The sequence below is a fragment of the Sciurus vulgaris genome (genome assembly GCF_902686455.1).
Source record: "Sciurus vulgaris genome assembly, chromosome: 3".
NCBI classification, from domain to species: Eukaryota; Metazoa; Chordata; class Mammalia; order Rodentia; family Sciuridae; genus Sciurus; species Sciurus vulgaris.
In genome coordinates, this window is record NC_136463.1 from 18202443 (window position 1) to 18221791 (window position 19349).

Consider the following 19349-nt stretch of genomic DNA (forward strand, 5'->3'; position numbering starts at 1 on the left):
TGTTTTTATATCCTATATATGGTGTGTTTACTCTTGTGAGTGTCAAGTATTATATAATAAAAAATATATTTTTAGTCATCTTGCAGGAGAGCAGCTGGTGTCTACAGAAGGTGCCTATCAGCCATCCACCTGCATGCCCTCCACCTTCCCATGAAATTCCTCCTTGCAGGTTAGCAGGCCCCTCTTGCCTGAAAGATGGATGTACACAATGACCGGGGCCTCCCAGGAACCCCCGCCAGTCTTACTCACTCTGCTCAGCAGGGCTGAAATGGCCAGTGTCTCAGCCATTAACTAGAGCCATATTAAACCTGCACAGACCAGTCTTCAGAACCCCAGTAAAAATCCCTGAAGCCACCACATCTGATTTACCCTTCCCTTCCCAAGAACCAGAGGCCCCTGTGAGAATTTTGGTTAAACAGGATAACCAGACACAAGGTCAGGCCAGTGCCCCCACTGAATCACCAGACTCCTGCCCCACGCCCCTCCCCCACTTCGGTCCTCAGATAGGTGAATTATTGAGACAAATCAACATCAATCGAATGGCTTTGAAAAGAATTCAGATCTTCCTGCTCTACAGAAACCTGGCCTGGAAGAGCAACTTGGCATAGCCCTCACTACACTGGAATGACCTTCAGATTACCCTTGACTACTCACATTTCACTCAGTCCCTCTGAGTGACTTTGGGTCATCCTCACAACTGCCCTGATATTACAATTTTTACCCCCATTTTGCAGAGGAAGAATTGGTCACTCAGATTTTTTTTTTTTTTTTTTTGGCGGTGCTGGGGATTGAACCCATGGCCTTGTTCACGCAAGGCAAGCACTCTACCAACTGAGCTATAACCCCAGCCCCTACTCAAATATTTTTAAGTAACCACACAAAATTCCAGAGTTATGGTGGCATATCTGAGACTCTCACCACAGCTCTTGGGGCCCAGAGCACCCTTTTTCTGGAAGAGCACAGAGGCTGGAAGCTCAGGGCTGGGCTCACTGGGAGATTGTGGAGTGAGGAGATGCTGTTCAGTCAGTGGGAACCAGCTGAGCCTGCCCCGGAGCTTTCCTGGGAAGGAGCCTAACTCATGGGCCAACCTACCTACAGACAGGATGACTCTGTTTCCGCAACACTTGGGTCGACGTGCAAGGCTTACCAGGAACACACAGACATAGGCAGAATCCCTACCCCCAGAGGCTGACCCTCTCATCAGGCAGACAAGACAGATACCCTTGAGGAGGTCACTAGGGACACAAGAACCAGTCCCTCTTCCAGGGGTGCAAGACCTCAAAGAGGCACTGGAAATCTAACCAGGGCTCCAGGAAGATGGAGCCTCTGTCCATCAGGTGACTCTCAACAGTGTCCTTTCATCCCAGAACCTGTCCTTGGGCACCCGCCATGAGCCACATGCTATGCTTAGTGGTGTGGATACAGAGATGGTTGAGAACTTGGTCCTGCTTGCGGGTGACTCAAGTCCAGTCAATGGAACAGAGACTCCTGAGAGAGGCTCCACTGGGGTTGGGTGCTAAAGGAAGGATACAGCGAGGTGGTGGTACCTAACTGTGCTTTGAAGAATGGACCCGAGTCCAGAGAGCCTTTCCAGAGAAAGGCAGGGCCGGGGCAAAGGCCTGGAGCTGAGCTGCAAGCTGAGCACAAGAGTAATGCCGACCGTACAACCAGATTAATGATGGCAAATGGTGGATTACTCACTATGTAGACGCCAGACCCTGTCTGTCTCATGCGTGTTGTATCCTTTAATCCTCACAGTAACCCTCGCGATCCCCAATTTATAGACAGAAAAACTGAGGCTCGCAGAGGCTAAGGTCACCCAGCTATAAAAACAGAAGCAGAACTGCTGTCCCGGGAGCCCACGCTGTTAACCATGCAAATGAAAGCCAGTTGGGGGGCGAGCTCGGTGCTGGGGAGAGTCAGGCAGGGGTGGATGGTGCAGGGTCTGGAGTCCAGCCCAAGGAGCGGGGGACAACGTGGTCATATTTGCTACCTGAATGCATTTCTGATTAGATCATTTAAAAATGACAAAACTGACCAAAGAAGGGGGAAGATCCTTTACAGCTAATAATGAGCAAGACAAGGTTCAAGTTTAACAAGAAGGGGACCTGAAGGGAAGAGTGACCACAAGCTGAGAGGGAGCTGGCTGGCAGTGTTGCCGATGGGCAAGCTGGGCTTCTGCCACGGTAGGGATGTCAGACCACACGGCAATGGAGAGAGCAGGAGTCCCCCAGGACTCTGGGCCAGGCGGGCGATGACCCAACCTGCTTTCCCATCTGAGTGCCCAGGCCTGGTGGGAACGCGTGTAGGCACTGGGGTGGGACTACTAAAGCAAGGCTCATTCACCAAGTGTCCAACATTCAAGTTTCACGTCAGGTTAATGAACTTAAATGTAATATATTCTGTCAGATTCACTGACCTGGACTCTTAGAGTTGTGTGCTTTCCTGTATCTGTGTATATTTGGATAAAATGTTTAAAAAACATTCTGTTCTTCTATCTTGGCAAAATAGTTAACCACCTAGAAGGTTCTCTGCGGAGTTCATGTTAGAAAATAGAAATGTGGAGAGATCCCACAGCCTGTTCACCCCTGCTCCATCCCACCCTGGACAAACCTCCAAGCTCAGTTTTCTCATCGTAAAATGGAAAGGAAAATGCTGATTTCAGCCGGGTAAGGAAGTGCACGCCTGGAATCCAAGCTACTCAGAAGGTGGAGGCAGGAGGATCACAAGTTTGAGGGCAGGTTGGGCAACTTAGTGAGATTCTACCTCAAAATGAAATTTAAAGAAAAGGACTGACGGTGTAGCCCAGTGGTAGGCCTGAGGCCCTGAGTCCAATCCCCAGTATATGAAAAAAAAAAGTATTTCAAGGATTGTATTGAGGTCATGGATTCCATCCTCAGAAAACTCCAGAATCTCTCTCCTGCAGAAGCTTTAGTAAAGATGGAGGACCACCCAGTTTGAGATTAGACATTCTCTTTGCTGAAGTCAAGAGACCCGGTGGGATGGTCTGCAGGGCACTACCCAAGGACAGAAACAGAGAGGAGCTGAGAAGCTTTACTGGGTAGATGGCAGAAGCTGGCCTGGCCTCCTGGCTGGGTGCTCTCCTCTGCTGCTCCTTGAGGCTCCAACTGCAGATGAAACTCCCAGGCCTAACCCAGGCCACTCCTAGGGCTTCCCTGATGGGAAGGACCTGGGCTGGCAGAGAGGCCAGGTTATCGAGTCCAGTGATCATGGGCCCAGCTCCCTCTGCTCTCCTCCTCCTTCCCCACTCCTCAGCCTTACAGGATAGCAATTCTCACAATGGCTGCTGGGAGCAAGAGCAGTCCCCCTGGAGAGAGGGTAAAGGCTACCTGGGCACTCCTGGGTCACCTGCAGAAGGCCAGCAAGAGCTTTAAAGGCAAAGGAAGGTGGGAAGAACCAGGCGTGGTGGAAATCAGGGGATGGGAAGAAACCTTCACTGGCCAGAAACAAGAGACTGGGAGGAAGATTAGGTTTAGAATGAAGGAGATCATGGAGGGAAAAAAAAAGATGGTGACTCCCCTGTGGGTGAGGCTTCTGTGATCCCGGGAATGACAGATGATAAAGCAACTAACTGGCTGGAATTCTCCCAACCCCCAACCGTCCCATCAAAGCCAATTCCTCGATAGAGAAAAAAAATATATATATTTTGCTTTTAAATTCTTGTGTGCCTTGCCTCTTTCCAGAAAGACTACACACAGCTGGCAGCAAACATTCAATCCACCAACAACAAATATTTATCGAGCGTCCACCATGTACGGGCCAGGCACAGAGAAGCCAACAGTGTACTTGGCTGTGGCTTTCCAACAGCCAGGATGTAGACATGCTTCATCAGAGAGGAGAAAGCACACTGGCTCCTCAGGGAGAAAGCAAGCTGCATGGCAAATTGTAAAAGTCAAGAGAAAAAGCAGCTTTATCAGAGAGGAGAGGATGAGAACAGGACTTGGGCAAGAAAGATGATTCTGTCCAGGTGAATCCCGACCTGTGTGTGATGGAGACCAGACTCCAAGAAGCCAAAAGAAGAATAACGAAGTTTCTAGCTGGAGGTTCCCCTTGGAGGTCCTTTGCTCTATCTCCCCTCTGTTTCACAGGAAAGAAAACAGAGGTCCAGGAAGCCGTGATTTGACCAAGGGCGCCCCCTCTTCATTCCAAGGGCAACAAAATATTCACATGGCTACTACTGCCAGCAGTGCACAATCCCACCTAGAGGACAGCGTATGACATGTGGAAAGTTGGCCCATGGCTAGTGCATAGCCCCAAATAAGAGACCTGCTAGAGGTTCATAAACAGTATCCATAAACCCAAAGTAGCAGCCTTGAAGTTGAAGGTCAAGTAGAATCTTGCCTCAAAAGTATCCCTTGGGGAATAAGGTACTATATGAATAAGCAAATTCCTACCCCAGGTAAGAAATTCATCTCAGCCTGAATGGTAGCAGAAGGAAAAGGGATCTGGGCCCAACGCACATGGACTCAGAACCTTCCTTTACTGCGTACAGGCTGCACGATGTGACTCCTCATCTCTAAGATGGACAGACTTAGGTTCCAGAGCTTGATAGACTGGCACGTAGCACATGGTTGACAAACAGACCAACCTATTTCTGGGTGGAGAAACAAGTCTTGCCAACTGGAATCTTCAGACTAAAGGCTTGGACATCTAACATAGTGTGAGCCAGTAAAAAATAGTACACGAATTGAAAATCCGCAAATGTAGCTGGAGTAGAAGAAAGAAACCCGGGGGAATTGAGATTATGGAAATATCTCAGCTTCCGGGACAGCAGCTTGCCCAGGTCAAAGGTCCCCTTGACTTGGGTGACCCTCCTAAGTGCCCTCCATAGTTCAAAGCTGGGAGCTACATGACCTGAGGCATGCTGGACCTGAGCTGAGCAGAGCAGCCTGACTCCTGGTCAACCTGGAGACCAAGTTCAACAGCCTTTCAAAGTCAGAGAGAAGAGGAGGAAGAATTTCAATGAATAAGCACAGAGGACAGTATTTCCTGTTGAAGTGAGATGTTAGGGGACTTTAGAAGGGTTATGGAGAGCACAACTACATAGGAAGATATAGGCCAAAGCATAGGGAGACTCAGTGCCAGACAGGAAGTGGGGAGCCACAGGAGGTTTTAGAGCAAGGGAGTGACACCCTCAGAAATCCATGATGGAGATAAGTGGTGAGGAGCTGGACAGGAGGCGGGATGCTTGTTCACTTGCACTGACACAAACCCCTATTTGCATTCCTAACAGGCCCTGTGAGATTGGTTTTCCTCGCTGGCCCAGCTGGCTCTGATAGATAAGTGGGACTCCGTGCCCAGGGGCAGGTTTTGTAGAAAGGCCCTCCTTCAGACCTGGGCGCTGGGTCCTGTTGCTCCCATCCCCCTCCCAGCACACGGTCACACATTCAGATCTCCCAATTTCTCCAGCCCAACTTGACGCCATGACCTGGGTCCCTCTCTGGGTTGGCTGGCCTTATCCCCTCCATTAGGATTTCCCGACGACCACAGGTCTCAAAAGAGCCCCCAGCTGCCCTTCAGCCTCATCCCTGGTCGAAAACGCACTCCGTGCTGGCTCAGCCCGGCAGGCCTGTGGGCTGGCTCTGCACTAGGCTAGGAGGTCCAGCAAGCCCTATGCCTTGACTATTACCCAGTCGTACCCCAAGACCTCTTGGCCTCAAACCTGAGGCCTCTGCTCCCTTTCTTAGGTGCTCCCCACTTAGCCCTACGACCCTCCAAGAAGGGGCAGAGAACTCCTCAGTTTGACCCATTTCTTGCTCCTCTTCTGGAAAAACCAACTCCTCAAGCTCAGAAACTCAAAGCGTCCTGCTGTGTCTATTCTTAGCACCCTTTCCAAGTAGGGGCTGGCTCTTACTCTTCTCTTTAGTAGTAGCAATGACACTTACTTCTCTGGAAAGAACTGACCATTCTCAAAGTACTTCCACGAAGACTATTCCACCTGAAACTGTTACCAATCCTGCAGGCAGAGAGTATGTGTAGTTATGGTCCATTTCACAGATGAGAAAACTGAGGCCCAGGGAGGTTATTGGCTCATCCATAACCTCACTAGTGTTTAGGCACAAGCTTTAGTGGTTTGCACCCACACACTTCCACCTTGCCCTGAGATCAGCTCTCAACGACCCCCACCCCAGGAGATAATCTAAATGACTGGGTGACAGAACACAGATTTGAGATTATCTTGAGGTACAAGTTCTTGACCAGCGCCCCTATTTACTGAGGCCCAGGGAAGCTGGGAGTCACCTACATCACATCATAACTGGTGGCAAAGCCGGGTTTCACGTCCCCTCACTTCCTGCCCGGAAGCCGCCACTCTTCAAGCTGCCCGCTCTGGTCTCCCGGCACACTCTGGGTCTCCATCCTTCCCTTAGACGTATGGGTGTGCCTAACATTTCTGGAATTCCCTCCATACACATAATGAGGCCATTTTGAGTAGGCCTGCCTCAGGGGGAACCAGAGAGCTGTCTAGTGTCCCCATCCTGACCCCTGCCAACTCCTCCCGGCTGTACTAACCCAACTGAAAACAGATAAATAGATGCTACCGGCCTCAGCAACCTCCTTCCTGCCTGTCGCACACCTTTCCAGCCTCAGGAACTAGAAGTGAAGCATTTGGGTTTCAAAGTGCAGCACAGGCCGTAGGGGATTGAAGAAGCACCAGGGTGTCCCCACCCTGGTCAGTGGTAACAGAGGAAATGCAGAGGTCAGCATAGCGAGGAACTTCACAGAGTGGGACCTGCATGTCAGCAGTGCCCACTGGCGATCTAGACTGAGCCAGATGAACTGTCATAGCTCCCTGAGATAATAGTTGAACATGGGGACAGGGGAGTTCCTCCCCTCTGGTACAAGGCCGAGCCCGCCTGGAGGTCACCACTGTGCTCGCATACCACAGGCTACCTAACATCCACACTCAGGGTTCCATGTCCAGCCCCCTGGGTCCACTGGGGACTGAGAAACAGAAGAGATATGAACTTGAAGGAAGGCTGTCAAAGGCAGCAAGGGAAAGTGGAGAGTTGCCACACTTGGAAGATTCTAGAAACACTTTGCCCAGGTGGGTTAGCTATTCACCTGCCCAGAAGCAGGGCGGAGACCCAGTGATCCTTCCCAGCATCCTGTTCTCCAGCCCAACTCCCTGCAGACTGCCAAGGGGAGTCCCAGAGGAGCCTCTGGCTTCCTCCCTCTTTCCCACCTTCCCTGTGTTCTGTCTGGTCTCACTGAGAATGGGGAATTCCCTCTCTGGCAGCAGGATAAAGAAGGACCCTGCTTGGAGCTGGGACAGCACAGGGACGAGGTGGCAGGAGGAGGTGGAAGTCTTTCCCCTGCTGCAGCCCCACGCATACCTCCACCCCACCCCCCAAGAATGTAATTAAGCAGCAGGCCTCTGCCAGGAGCCAAGCTTTCTGCCTTCCGTCTATAAATCACATTCTGAATCATCCTCAGCTCCCAGAGCAGCAACTTCAGCTCAGGCTGCTCCAGCAGCCCGGGTGCCACTCCCCAAGGAACCTGCCTCCCACCCCTCCCGGACCAGCCTGAGGAGGCTCCAGGTCTCAGCTGGAGCAGCAGCCACAAGAGCCTGGCAGACTGTGGGGTCAGGGGAGGACCAGGGAGGATCCAGTACGCTCTCCACCCTGCTCCACTCTTCCTAGGCAGGCGAAGAGCTGAGGTTAAGTTAGCCTGACCACGCTCCTTCAGCTGAAGAATAGAACTACAGGCTTGTGGTCACCTGTACCAAGCATTGTGGGCAAGCTGGTTCTGAAGATAAGGCGAAAATAACCAAGGAAGGCAAGTCTGGGAGGACTCGTTGGGAGAGGCAAGTTTGGATCCAGGAATTAAATGAGCCAATAATTTGCAGACGGGGTGAAAATAGCGATCACACACACAGTACTTCCTGTATAGCGGACATCATTCTAAGAGCTTCGCGTGTGTTCTCTCATTTGATCTTCACAACCCTGTGAGGTGGAGGCATTCACTAGACTCATTTGACAGATGGGGAAACTGAGGCGTGGGGAGGTGTTTTTTTTTTTTTTTTTTTTTCCCCAGGTAGTACATGAAGAATCCGAACGTGAGTGTTTGGGACAGGTCTGGAAGTGTAGGCAGGCTGACTTGGCAGCAGGAGCAGCCCACTTTGGGGTTTAGAGCAGACAGGTTGCAGAGAGAGAGGGTACGTGACATCTGTCATGGAGGACCATGCTTCTATCAGAACCCTGTAATGCTGAGAAGCTGAAGGGATTCTTCTTTCCTGTGGTCAAGGGAAAGGAAGCCCAAAGGGAGGTAGAGCCCTGAAGCACATAAAGGACAGGGACTCATCCTTGGTCACACAGTCAGTCGGTAAACTCAGGGGCCTCTCCACTCCCAGCAACAACCATTTCTGGTATACAGGTGCCATGAACATACAGATGTGACATGAACATGGCCCAGTCGAGAAGGGTGTTAGGCAGCCTCCTCTTTCTACCCAGTGAGGGGTGACAGTGTCTATCCCTCTTTGGTGGCTTTGGAATGAGCTGGGCTTCCATGGGGTGGTGGAGAAAGGTCCTTCTCAATACCTAGCTCACCCTGTTCCATTTCAAGACCAGAAAATTCACCCTTTCCCAGTGCTTTCCCTGGAAGGGGTTGCCAGCTGCCTCCTCTAAGAAAAACCACCTTTCCTGCCTGGTCCCCAGGTTCCTCGTGCACTACCCAGGCCAAGGAGCAATCTTCCAAGTCTAGAGAAACACCCAGTGTCTTAGCTACCCCCTCCCCATTTCCATGCCACCTTCTCAGTTCTACATCTGCCCAGCGTATCATGAATATCTATTAGCATGAAGTTCTGCAGCGAGCGGGATGGGCCATGTTTGCTTGACTGAGTCTATTCTTTGGGGATTTCCACCTGGAGCTCTGGCTGCCTCAGAGTTTCCAACGTCTCAATGGCTGAGCAGATACCCAGATGCCAGAGAGTGTGGGTATAGGAGGGTCTGCCTGGGTTTGCCACCAGGGCAACTGTGGCAAGTACCTGCTGAAGGACCTGGCACCCAGGTCCAGCTCCTGCCTCTTCTGACTGCCTTCCCCAGGTCTTCCCACAGGCAGGATTAATTAAGGGCAGAAGTCTCAGACCTGAGACCCTCAGGATCCCTGACAGGGAAATGGGGTGATGCTCAGGGACAGAGGGCTCAGACTCCACCCAGTGTTTACCTCTGGCCCCCAAAGTTGTTGACAAAATGCTCCGAGATTCTGGGAGAACTTTCCCTGACAACTGCCCCTTCATCTGTCTTTGCCCCCATAACATATTGAAGGTTTTTCCAAGGGAATTCTTGTAATGTTTGACCTGCTTTCTTCTTTCTTTCTTTTTAAGCAAAATGTGATTCTATGAGAAGAATACCAACAGATCAAGCACAATTTTGTTCCCTTTGGACCCCAAAGCCCCACCCACAATGTGGGGTGGACTGGGCAGGAGGGCCATGAACTCATTTCCAGAAGACCTGCATTCATTTCTACCCACCTGTCACATCCCTCCAGGGCAAAGGCTGTCCTGGAAGAGAGACCACCCTGCTCAAGCCTGGCCATCCAATCTGGTATCTGCCCATCTGTCTGTCTGTCTGTCTGTCTGTGGGATCAACAGCCTCCAGCCAGCCTCACTCCTCCTCGCCAGCCCCAGCCCCAGCCAGCTGTAATTCCTGCCTGTTACAAGTGTTAACACCTGGCCTGGGGCCTTCCTCCCCCGCAGTCTCCAGGTGCCTCCCTGGGCCCAGCCCACTGACCCCCATGGGGTTTGACTGAACATGTTCACAAGCCTCTGAGAGACAGGTGGGGGTGGGAGTGGATGGGGAAGGCAGCAGGACATCTGGAACCTGAAGAAACTGAGGCAGGACTTAGGGCAGGCCCTTGAGTGGGGCATATGTCAGGGTGGTGGAATGAAACCTGGGAGGCCTGTCTTCTAGCTCACTCCCATGTCCGGAGCAAAACACCCTCACTCAAGCTTCTGGGCAGGGTGTGCTGGTGGTCCTGGGTGAAAGAAGAGAAAACAGTTCCAAGCCAGGTGGAGTGAGGGGTCCTCAGTGACAGCGACGAGGTGAGTTGCTGACCCCACCCAGCCCAGGCCCCTTTCATCAGGGTGTCTGCTCTGGAACGCAGCAGGCACTGGGCTGGGCTCTAGTAAGGTAGGTTCCTTTTCCCCCAATAAGGAGAAGAAAGACAAGTTTCTCCATCAGGCACTAAGTGGAACTGACAGGGAGAATTCTAGAAATCAGGGCTGCTGTCACTGCTTCCTGTTCCAGTGCCCCCACCTACCTGGCTGGGAGACCTGGGGCACACCACTTCCTCTCAGAAGCATCTGTGAGCCCCTCTGTCTACCTTCTCTCAGGGCTGGGGCCTGAATGCGCAGGCTCCTGGGGTGGGGTTCCTTTCTCGAGGGTGGCAAGGACAGAAATCCCAGCTAAATGACTCCCCTGTAAATCCCTCTTGGGGAATGTGTGTGCTGGGTGGGCCAAAGAGGGCAGGCCACCGGGGCCTCCATGCTAAAAGGCCTGGAATCTGACTGCCTGGGGGCAGAGTGGGACCAGGAATCTGAGGCTCATCCACTCTCCAGTCCCAGCCCTAAGAAGGGGACTCACCCTCTACCCCAACCCCAAGATCAAAGGAAACTCCCTCAGAGAGTAGGGCCAGTGAGCACAGTCCTCAAGCAGATAGAGCAGGCTGATGTCAAAGAACATTCTTCCCCTACCCCAGTTGGGATCCCAGGTCAGCTGTGCCCTGCAGCCTCCTCCTGAAACCTTGGCTTCCTGCTGGACCTTCCCTCTGGGGCCACAGATCTCCCGACATCCACCCCAGCTTAGGTGTCGCTCACACCCACAGGTCAGACATCTGCAAACACGTCCACGGACACACAGCTAAGGGTCCAGCCACATCACTGTCACTTGGGGACAGGATCACAAGCCGGCCTAGCCACAGTACTCACACAGCTATAGACATAGGGCTCACTCTCATACTTACAATCAGGTCAGGGCCACGAGCACCGGTATCACACACAAAGACATTTGTGGGGCTTCCCCTTTACACTGCTGTGAAAGCATGTGCACGCGCGCACACGGGCACCACACTCACGTACCCAGTCACGAACACAGTCATGCACAGCGTCACAAGAAGAACAGGCACTGACCTTTACACGGGCAAAGATACTTCTAGACTTTTCTCTCTGTGTGTCACACACATATACACATGGATTCTAGAACCGGCCCCTTGCTGACACTTGTATGCAGAGACACAAATGTTACCTGTCCTGGTCCTAGGATTCCCCCAGGCACACCCCGCGCGATTCCACATGCACAGTGTTCCAGTCTCTGGCACAAATACTCCTACACACAGAGACACACTACTGCACAGCACATGTCTTAGGGTCCTAGATTCACAACATACACACACGTGCACGCACACACACAGGCTGCTACAGGCACTGACAAGCACATGGGTCCACTTGAACCTGCCCACCCCATCTCTCTCTCTCTCTCTCTCTCTCTCTCTCTCTCACACACACACACACACACACACACACACACACACACACATCTCTCCTTGGCTCAGACAAAGCAGCATCTCTGCCCCCTGTGTCTAGCATTACCTGTGGCCCATGTCTTGGCCTTCCATGTTTTCCCAGTGCTTCTTTCCACTTGGTGGACCCTACCTAGATGCTCCCTAGACATCATCACACACCGACACCCCCGCCACCTACCCTCAGCACTGCCCCCAGGAAGTGCCCTCCTCCAGTCCACAGGGTAAGAAGCTTGCTTTCTCTCCACAGTCCCTGCCACCTCTGGGGCACCAAGCTTCTTCCTACCCTTCCCCTGCCAGGGTCCTCGCAGAAGGCCAAGAACAGCATGACCTTGGTCCAGGCATGGAAAGGGGGTCAGGAATGGCCAGTGAGCAGCCTTCCTCGGGTCTGGCAGAATCCCCACCCTGGAATCCCTGGCTGCCCCTGCCATCCTGTGGGCTTCTTTATGTACAGGAGGCCTCAGGCCAGCCCAAGGCCACAGGGAAGGACAGGCTGGCCAACTCCTGGGACCCTGTAAACAGAGTCCCTTGGCTATACCCTGCTCCTGCTCCTCTCCCTCTCTTCCTCCCAGGGGCCCCAAACACTCAGACACAAATGCAGCCACCCCTAAACAACTGGAAAGAGGCTCAGGGTGTGGCCCCCAAATCTCCCTGGCTCTGCTCCTGGCTCAGGGTGGCAGGTAGGGAGAGTGGGGCATGCGGGCAGTACTGCACCCTGGTGGCACTTTCCTCTGACTTTCACCTCAAGGGCCACAGCCTCCTTCTTCCTCACAGATCCCAAATTCCTCCTCCTCACCTCCCACCCCCAGGCCGAGTCTCTCCTAGTCCAGGAGGGGAAGATTCTTTAATTAAAGTTTTCCGGAATGCAGGGGGCTGGAGACTGGGGAGAGGCGGGGTGTAATTTAGAGAACTGGTTTCAGTGTGTCTTCCCCACTGGCCCCTGGGACCTGCAGAAGGGGGGAGTGGAGATGGGGCGGCTTGGAAAACAAGGGGACTCCCTAGAGCTGGGGCTCCCAAAGGGCTGCTTATTCCCCAGTCAGTCCCTCCACACACACACGCAGCCCCCCAAGCCTTGTGCCCGGTTCCCTAACCTTATTTACTAAAATGCCTTTTGTATCCGCATTTCTCAGGGACAGATTTCTCCTTTCCCTCTCCTTTCTCCTCGGTCCTCGTTTTCCAAAAGGAACGAATTTGACATGGAGAATTTGGTTTTTGGTCAAAGAACAACAAGCCTACCCCTCCCAGACAACTACATTTTCAAGGAGCCCCCCTTTGGCTAGGATGGTCAGGCAAGAAATGAATACAACCGAATTCAATGGCATCTCGGATCAGCAAATTCCATATTCACTTGAGAAGCTCAAAATTAATCTAGTGCAGAGTGGGGAGGATCTGATGAAATCCCCCCACTCCTCTGCCCCAGGGACCCCTTTGGGAAGCTTTTGGGGTTTGAAATAGGAAGGCAAACGGGGTTATTGTGGGGAAATCTCTTGACCAAGGCGCTGCGGAGGTGGGGTGGCAATGAAGAAACAGGATGATTTTGCCCATGAAGACCCCAAAATGGAGAAGAGGAGTGGCTGGGCCCCAGGGACAGCGCTAGATTTCCAGAAACCCAACTGCAAGCAAATGGAGGGTCTTCAGCAACCCTCAGATTGGGATGGGTGGTGGGTCGGAATCATAAATGAGAGACCTTCAGAGACGGAGAAAGTCCTCCAGCCTCTGCGGCGGGTAGCAGGGAAAATGGTGATTATCGGAGAAACCAGGAGTTGGATTTTGAAGGCGACACCAGCAGAAATCCAGGAGGGGTGGGCGGCTGGGGGACTGGAGAGAGGCAAGGAGAAAGGAGCCCCAGCCCTGCCGCCGCCCACCCCCGGGCCAGCACCCCCCACCTTCCCCGGGCGCGGCGGAGAGATCGGGCCGCGGGCAGACAAGAGGCGAGTCTTACCACCAAATTGGGTAGCCGGCGAGGACCCTGGTGCCACCGAGCAGGAGGCCGAGGAGCAGCCCGAGCAGGTGGGGCTCCATTAGAAGCGGCGCCGAGGAGGAAGTTTGCCCGCGACCATGAAGAGGGGGAGCGACGCCCCCAATAGTTGGAACAAAGTCCACTTGAGGTTGGAAATGACTTTCGGGCTTGTCAGAAGCGCACCTCCACCCGCAGCCGCCCCCCTCCCGAGCCCAGCGCGGAGCAGCCGGGTTTGAGGATGTCAGCGAGCAGCCAATCAGCGCCCGCGGCCTAAGGTAAGAGATGAGTCTGTAGTTCAGTCTGTCAATCACGCGCCCCTCCCGCCCGGCCCACAACTCCGCTCCGGGAAGGGCATCGCCCAGCAAACTTGGGCAAAGCCCGCGCCCCGGACACAGTGGGGCCTTGAGGGGACACGGCTCGCCGGACTTTCTCTCGGCCTGGGACGGCCGCAGTCTTCCGCAGGCCAGGTCTAGGGAGCTAGAGTTCTGACCCCACATTCACGTGGTGACGGGTTGGTGTGGGCATTACTGGGTGGCTCCTTTTCTGTGGGAGACCTGACCCCTTGGGACTTAGGCCCGCGAGCAATCGACAGTAGAAAGCACAGGGATGTTTCCAGAACCCCCTCTCGGGCCGTCAGGACCGGGGTTTGGGAAATGCAACCCCTTCCAGTCTCCAGCCTCCCGAGCCTGCGGGCCGGCCGGCCCCGCCACCCGGCCGCAGGAGATCGCTTCCCGGGTGTCCGAGAGGCACGCGGGAGAGTCCGCGGAGGCTCGAAGGTCTGGCTACGGGCGGCGCCGGGGGACAGAGCCGAGTGTCATTTGAGTCTTTTGTCAGGGATCAGATTGGTATCGGGACCTCCTGCTGCCTTTGCATTTCCTGCAACTGACACCAGCGGCCAGTTGCATTTCCTGCTCGCGGAGTCGGGTCACTTTCTCCTCCTCAAGGCGTTCAGGCCCGACCTCAGAAGCCCGACCCGCAGCCTCTTTGGGATCTTGGGGCCGAACCATTTGGGGTCAATGAAACGTAGCAGCCCTGTCCAGGAGCAGCCTGGAACCTCCAGGAACCCCCTCTCAGCTCAACTTTCCTGTCCTGATCTCTGGGCCCTTCTGCTGATGGGCAGCTGTATCCTGGGGTTTGGTGATCAAGTTCCTATCCTGAGCGACCCACATTCATCGGAATACCCCATCCCTCCCCGTAGGGGGAAAAATCCTTCCAGTCCCCCTGCCGGAGCAGGGGGGTTTCTTTTTCCTATCCAGAGCAGAGGAATTAGGTCTCAGCCCTGAGTGGTGCTGAGATTTTGGGGACTCACCCCCTCACCTGGTTGATCCCACCTAACCCCATTCCTGAGACTGTGGGAGGCATTCAGGGTTCTGGTGCAGCCCTGACTTGGGGGTGAAGGAAATATGGCCGATGAGGCAGGCAAGTTCGGGGAACTCTGGCAGAAAGGGCAGTGAAGAAGCCCACCTGAATCCTGCCCAGGCCTGGAGTGGTGGGCTCTCCATGGGGGTGGGGGCGTGGGGGCAAGGCTGAAGGAGGAGGACCAGACATTCCTGGTCTTTGATCTGGGTTGCTGGTATCCACAGCTCGAACCCGCTGCTGCTGGTCCAATCTCCGAACAGGGCTGCTGCCTGTGCGGGGAGAGCAAGGAACTGGCCCCTGGGGGCACCAAGGGTCGGGAGAGCCGCCTGGGCTTGTCATGGCTTCTGCTGCGTTCCTAACCCGGTGCTTGACTGAAGGGGGTGGAGTGGGGGGAGAGATGAAAGAGAGGAGGGAAGGGGAGAAAAGGGAGAGACCAAGTGGAGAGATAGACACTGAGAGACGGAAATAGAGGTGGGGGGATGAGCTACCAGCGGGAGGAAGACGGGAAGAAGAGGGAAGGGGAGAGGCAGAGAGGGCCCAGGAGCAGCAAGGACATACCTGAACCTATAAAGAGTAGGGGGTATGGTGGAAGCTGCAGAGTTGGGCATCTCCAGAGTTGCCCTAAGGGCTGGGCTGGTTCTGAGCCTCCCTGTTTCAGATTCACCTGCAAAGGAGGTGATAGTGGGCTTGCCGTTGTTGCAGAATGCAGAGCCCCAGAACCAGAGCTTCAGGAATAGAGAATCCACTACACACTCTCATGGATCAAAGCCTGCTAGCTCCTACTTGGAGGAGTGCTGTCCTTCCCACATGCTCCTGGGTGGTTTTTTGAAAAGAGTTGCCTTCTGGAGCTCAAATTCTGCACAAAAATTCAGAGCCCCAAAATCGACTTTCTGAGAGCTAGAGAGACTGCCTTCCCTGACCACCAAGACACCACTGTGGATTCAACGTGGTGGGAAGGCAGGGGCTGAAATGGATGGGCTCTTGGAGTGGTTTAGGGCCTCAACATATTCCACAAGTACCAGCCTAGGTAGCAGGAGCATAAGATCCCCAGGGGCTTTAGGCAAAGTGTGGACTGTGATACGCCCAGCAAGCCATCCTGGCTGGCCTTGGCAAACCTGGTCATTTCCTGAAGGGCTGTGTGTGTCCAGATGCCTGCTCTGGGCCACCTGGAACACTGTGGACACTCAGCTGGTGATCAGTGGGCAAGAAAACAAATGAATGGAAGGGTGAATCAGGAGCATGCTGGTCCAGAAGCCTAGGGAATGAAGGCAGAGGACTAGAACCTGTCAGATGAGGGCACGACGGCAGGAGGCTGGGAGAATGGAGGCTTGTGTGGGGATTTCCCCCCACTTGAAAGTTCCCCAGAGGAGGGGATTCCTAAGCCCCTTCCTCTCCCTTGCCAGGTGTCCTTCCTTCAACACAAGCTTAATTTCCTTCCTCCTGCCCGCCCAGCGCTGCCGGTGGGAAGAGAAGAATGGTCCCTTGCCCGGGCAGGGAGGGCGCCCCCGAGCCACGAGTCACAAATGGAAACATCTAATAGGCACCCCGAACCTCAAGGTAGGTTGCACTTGGTGGAGAAAGAGTTAAATTCACTCCAAAGCCAGCGAGGGTGGGCGGGGTGGAGGAGTCCGCGCGGTGGACCCGGAGGCCTCCGCCCTGAATGGGAGGGTGGTCTCTTGAATGGGGGCAGAGGAGGCAGCAAGGGCCAGGGACCTGGGGGCAAAAGGCGGCACGTAGGAAGCACTTTATGTAGTGCGTGTGAATGGCATGGAACTTAGACCTGGGACGGGGACCCCATCCCCACCCCCACCTCTGTGGCCGCCCTGAGCTTCCTTTTGATGTGCGCTCCCCGGGGCGCGCAGTCTGCCGCTGCGTATTCAGCGCCGCTCCACCGGACCCCCTGCCGAGGCACCTCGTAGACAAAGAATACGGCGGCCAGGCCCCGCTCGCCCTCACCGGGCTACCGGTCTGTCGCTGGGAGGGAGAGGAAATCGCCAATCCAGGCACTGACTGTGCCATTCATTTTTGCTTGGAATATCCCCAGGGGCTGCGGGGGCGGGGCGGGGGGCGGGCGACGGAGGGGCTGGAGCCCGGAGCCGACCAGCCTAGGGAGGAAGAAGAGAGAGGGAAATGCCACTGCAGGAGGGGAAAACGGCAAGTGCCAAGGTCCAGAGGCCTATGACAGAGAACACATGCGGGAACACCACGAAGGGGGTGCGCAGGGGTCTTCAAGACCGCTGACCCCGAGAGAGGGGCTTTGCACTTTCTGCTAAGAGCCATAGGAGCCCCAGAACATTTTAAACGAGCTCCTTGGGGGCCACTGGAAGGCTGGACAATAGTAGGCAGCTTGGAAGCAGGAGGACCATAGCGAGAGTGGTAGGCATAGAAATGAATTGGACAAGATTTCTCTTATGCCCAGCTCCCTTGTCTGGCATAAATGCGGGGTCCTGGGCATGCAGGAAGCCCATGACCTGCACCAGGTAAGCACAACGTAGGTGAGCAACAAATCGAACGCACAAAGGCGAGCAGGTATCTTCTCCAGGGCTCCCTGCCTCTTTGGTGCCCCCTGGCGGTGGAGTTGATAGTGAGTTGGGCAGTCAGCAGGCAGGCGAGGTGGTCCCGCCCTGCCCCCTCCATTCAGCGGGAACAGGTGCCTTTGGTATTGAGCTGTCGGAATCTTTGGGGATCCTGGTTAAGTGGGCATTCTCTTGAGTGAATGACTTAAATCGCCACCACAATCCGCAGTTTAGCTGAGAATAAGGTGTGTGTGCCTTCTGGCTCCCCTCACCTCCCCACCCAGGTGGTTCCCTTGGGAGGAGGCAGAAGACCCCAGAAGCAGGACTCTGGCCCAAGTGATGCAAGTTTGCCCTGGCACCAGCAAGCAGGGACCAGTGGGATGCCTCTGCCGGGCATTGACGACCTTGGCTTTCCACCAAGACGCTGGAGCCTGAGAACAGCTCTTCGTTTACCAGGCTTTTCTGGTCTGGGTCCACCCTGACTCCAGGATCACAGGTTACAGCAGTTCCTCCTGCTTCAGTCACCAGAGAACTTTGGGAAGCAATTTGAGGTTCCCGTCTTTGGAAGGGGGTGAGTAACAGAAGAAAAAAAAAAGTGGGACACCTCCATGGTTGCCTGTCCTCTGGGAGCCTGCTCCCCTCCTGTGGGAAGTGGAGATAAGACTTTCTGTCTTGCGGGGAGTCATCAGCGTTAAATGAGAACGGAATGCCAGACCACAGAGAGCGAACCAGAAATATCGGGTTTCTTTCTTCTTTCAACCTGAGGACCGAGCTTGGATCTCTCCTTCCACTGCAGCCAGTGCCAGCTAAGCAAGCGGTCCCTCCTCAGGCGACCAAAGCTTTCTCCTGAAGGAGTTATCCAGGACAATCTCTGACATCCCTGCCCCAGACCCACCTCGACCTCTCCTTGGAGAAGTCCTCCATACTCCAGGCCGAGCCCCTGCTCCGTCACTCTGTTTTCCTGCAGAGTCCCTTCACATGGACACGATGTCACACAGACATCACAGACCAGATGTATCTGTCAAAGGTTGCCCATTTCCTATTCTGAAATCTGAACTCCGTGAGGCTGCAGAACCCCCAACACCCAGAGTAGGGGGGACACACAGTGGTCCTGCGGACGCACTGGTGATGACTGGCCCAGCCAGCAGGCAGGGCTGAGGTCTCCGTCAGGAAGACCACACACTCATGTCTCTGCTCCTCGTGGTCTTCCAGGTCCTCCTTGACCCCTCTGGAGTAGATCTCAGCCCCTAGAGCTCCCGCCCACCCCAGCTACCCTCCATAGGGGGAGGGGAGGATGAGGCCTTCCTGCCTCAGTGGGATGAGATCGGGGCTTGGCGGACCCCCAGCCAGGCGGCACTGCCTCTCTCCTCTTGTTCAGTCTTCCACACCCCCTTTCCTGCCCGCATCCCACAGCCTTGATCCCCATAGATGGCTGGCCTGTCTGAGGCCTTCGGGGCTCTAACCCAAGGCCAGTCCTTGGCTTAGGTGTGATCCTAGCTGAAGTCCAGACCTCGGCATGACGGTGGATGGCTGCTGTGGTTTCTCTTGGACAGGACACAAGCCCCTGGGTTTTCCTTCGATTCCCCGCCACCCTGTGCATGAGACATCAGCAGGAGTGGGAAGGAAGGAAGCCCCGGGGCAACCCAAGAAGGGCGAGGAGACATCTTTGATCTCCTTTGTCTCCAGCCTCAGCCAAGCTGAGCCCTAGCCCCTTTGCCTGGCCTCTGTGGGCAGGAAAGTGTCTGCTTTCCTGTCACCTGCAAACACCTACTGTGTGCTGTGGGTCCGTCCTCCAGGCGCCGCCTCCGCCTTCCTCAGCCCTGGTGCACAGTTAGTATTCTGTTTGTGTCCGGGTGGCCCATTCCTGGAGGGACAGTGCCCAGGCAGTCCCTTGCCAGGTAAGCCCTCATGAGCAAAAACAAGCCCGGGTTTGGCCTGCATGGAGCTTGCCATCTGCTGGGGACAGTCACTCATCGAAC

General features: G+C 54.6%; 1 protein-coding gene across 1 annotated transcript in view; it reads right to left on the reverse strand.

Annotated features, from left to right (window-relative positions):
* The window catches only part of WNT3 (Wnt family member 3), a 40974-nt gene extending 27280 nt beyond the window's left edge, over window positions 1–13694 (reverse strand). The window contains exon 1 of the mRNA XM_079134989.1: window positions 13478–13694. Within this exon, the coding sequence (XP_078991115.1) occupies window positions 13478–13557 (80 nt within the window). The 5' untranslated portion in view covers window positions 13558–13694. The remainder of the gene's footprint in view (window positions 1–13477) is intronic.
* Window positions 13695–19349: the final 5655 nt, after the last annotated feature.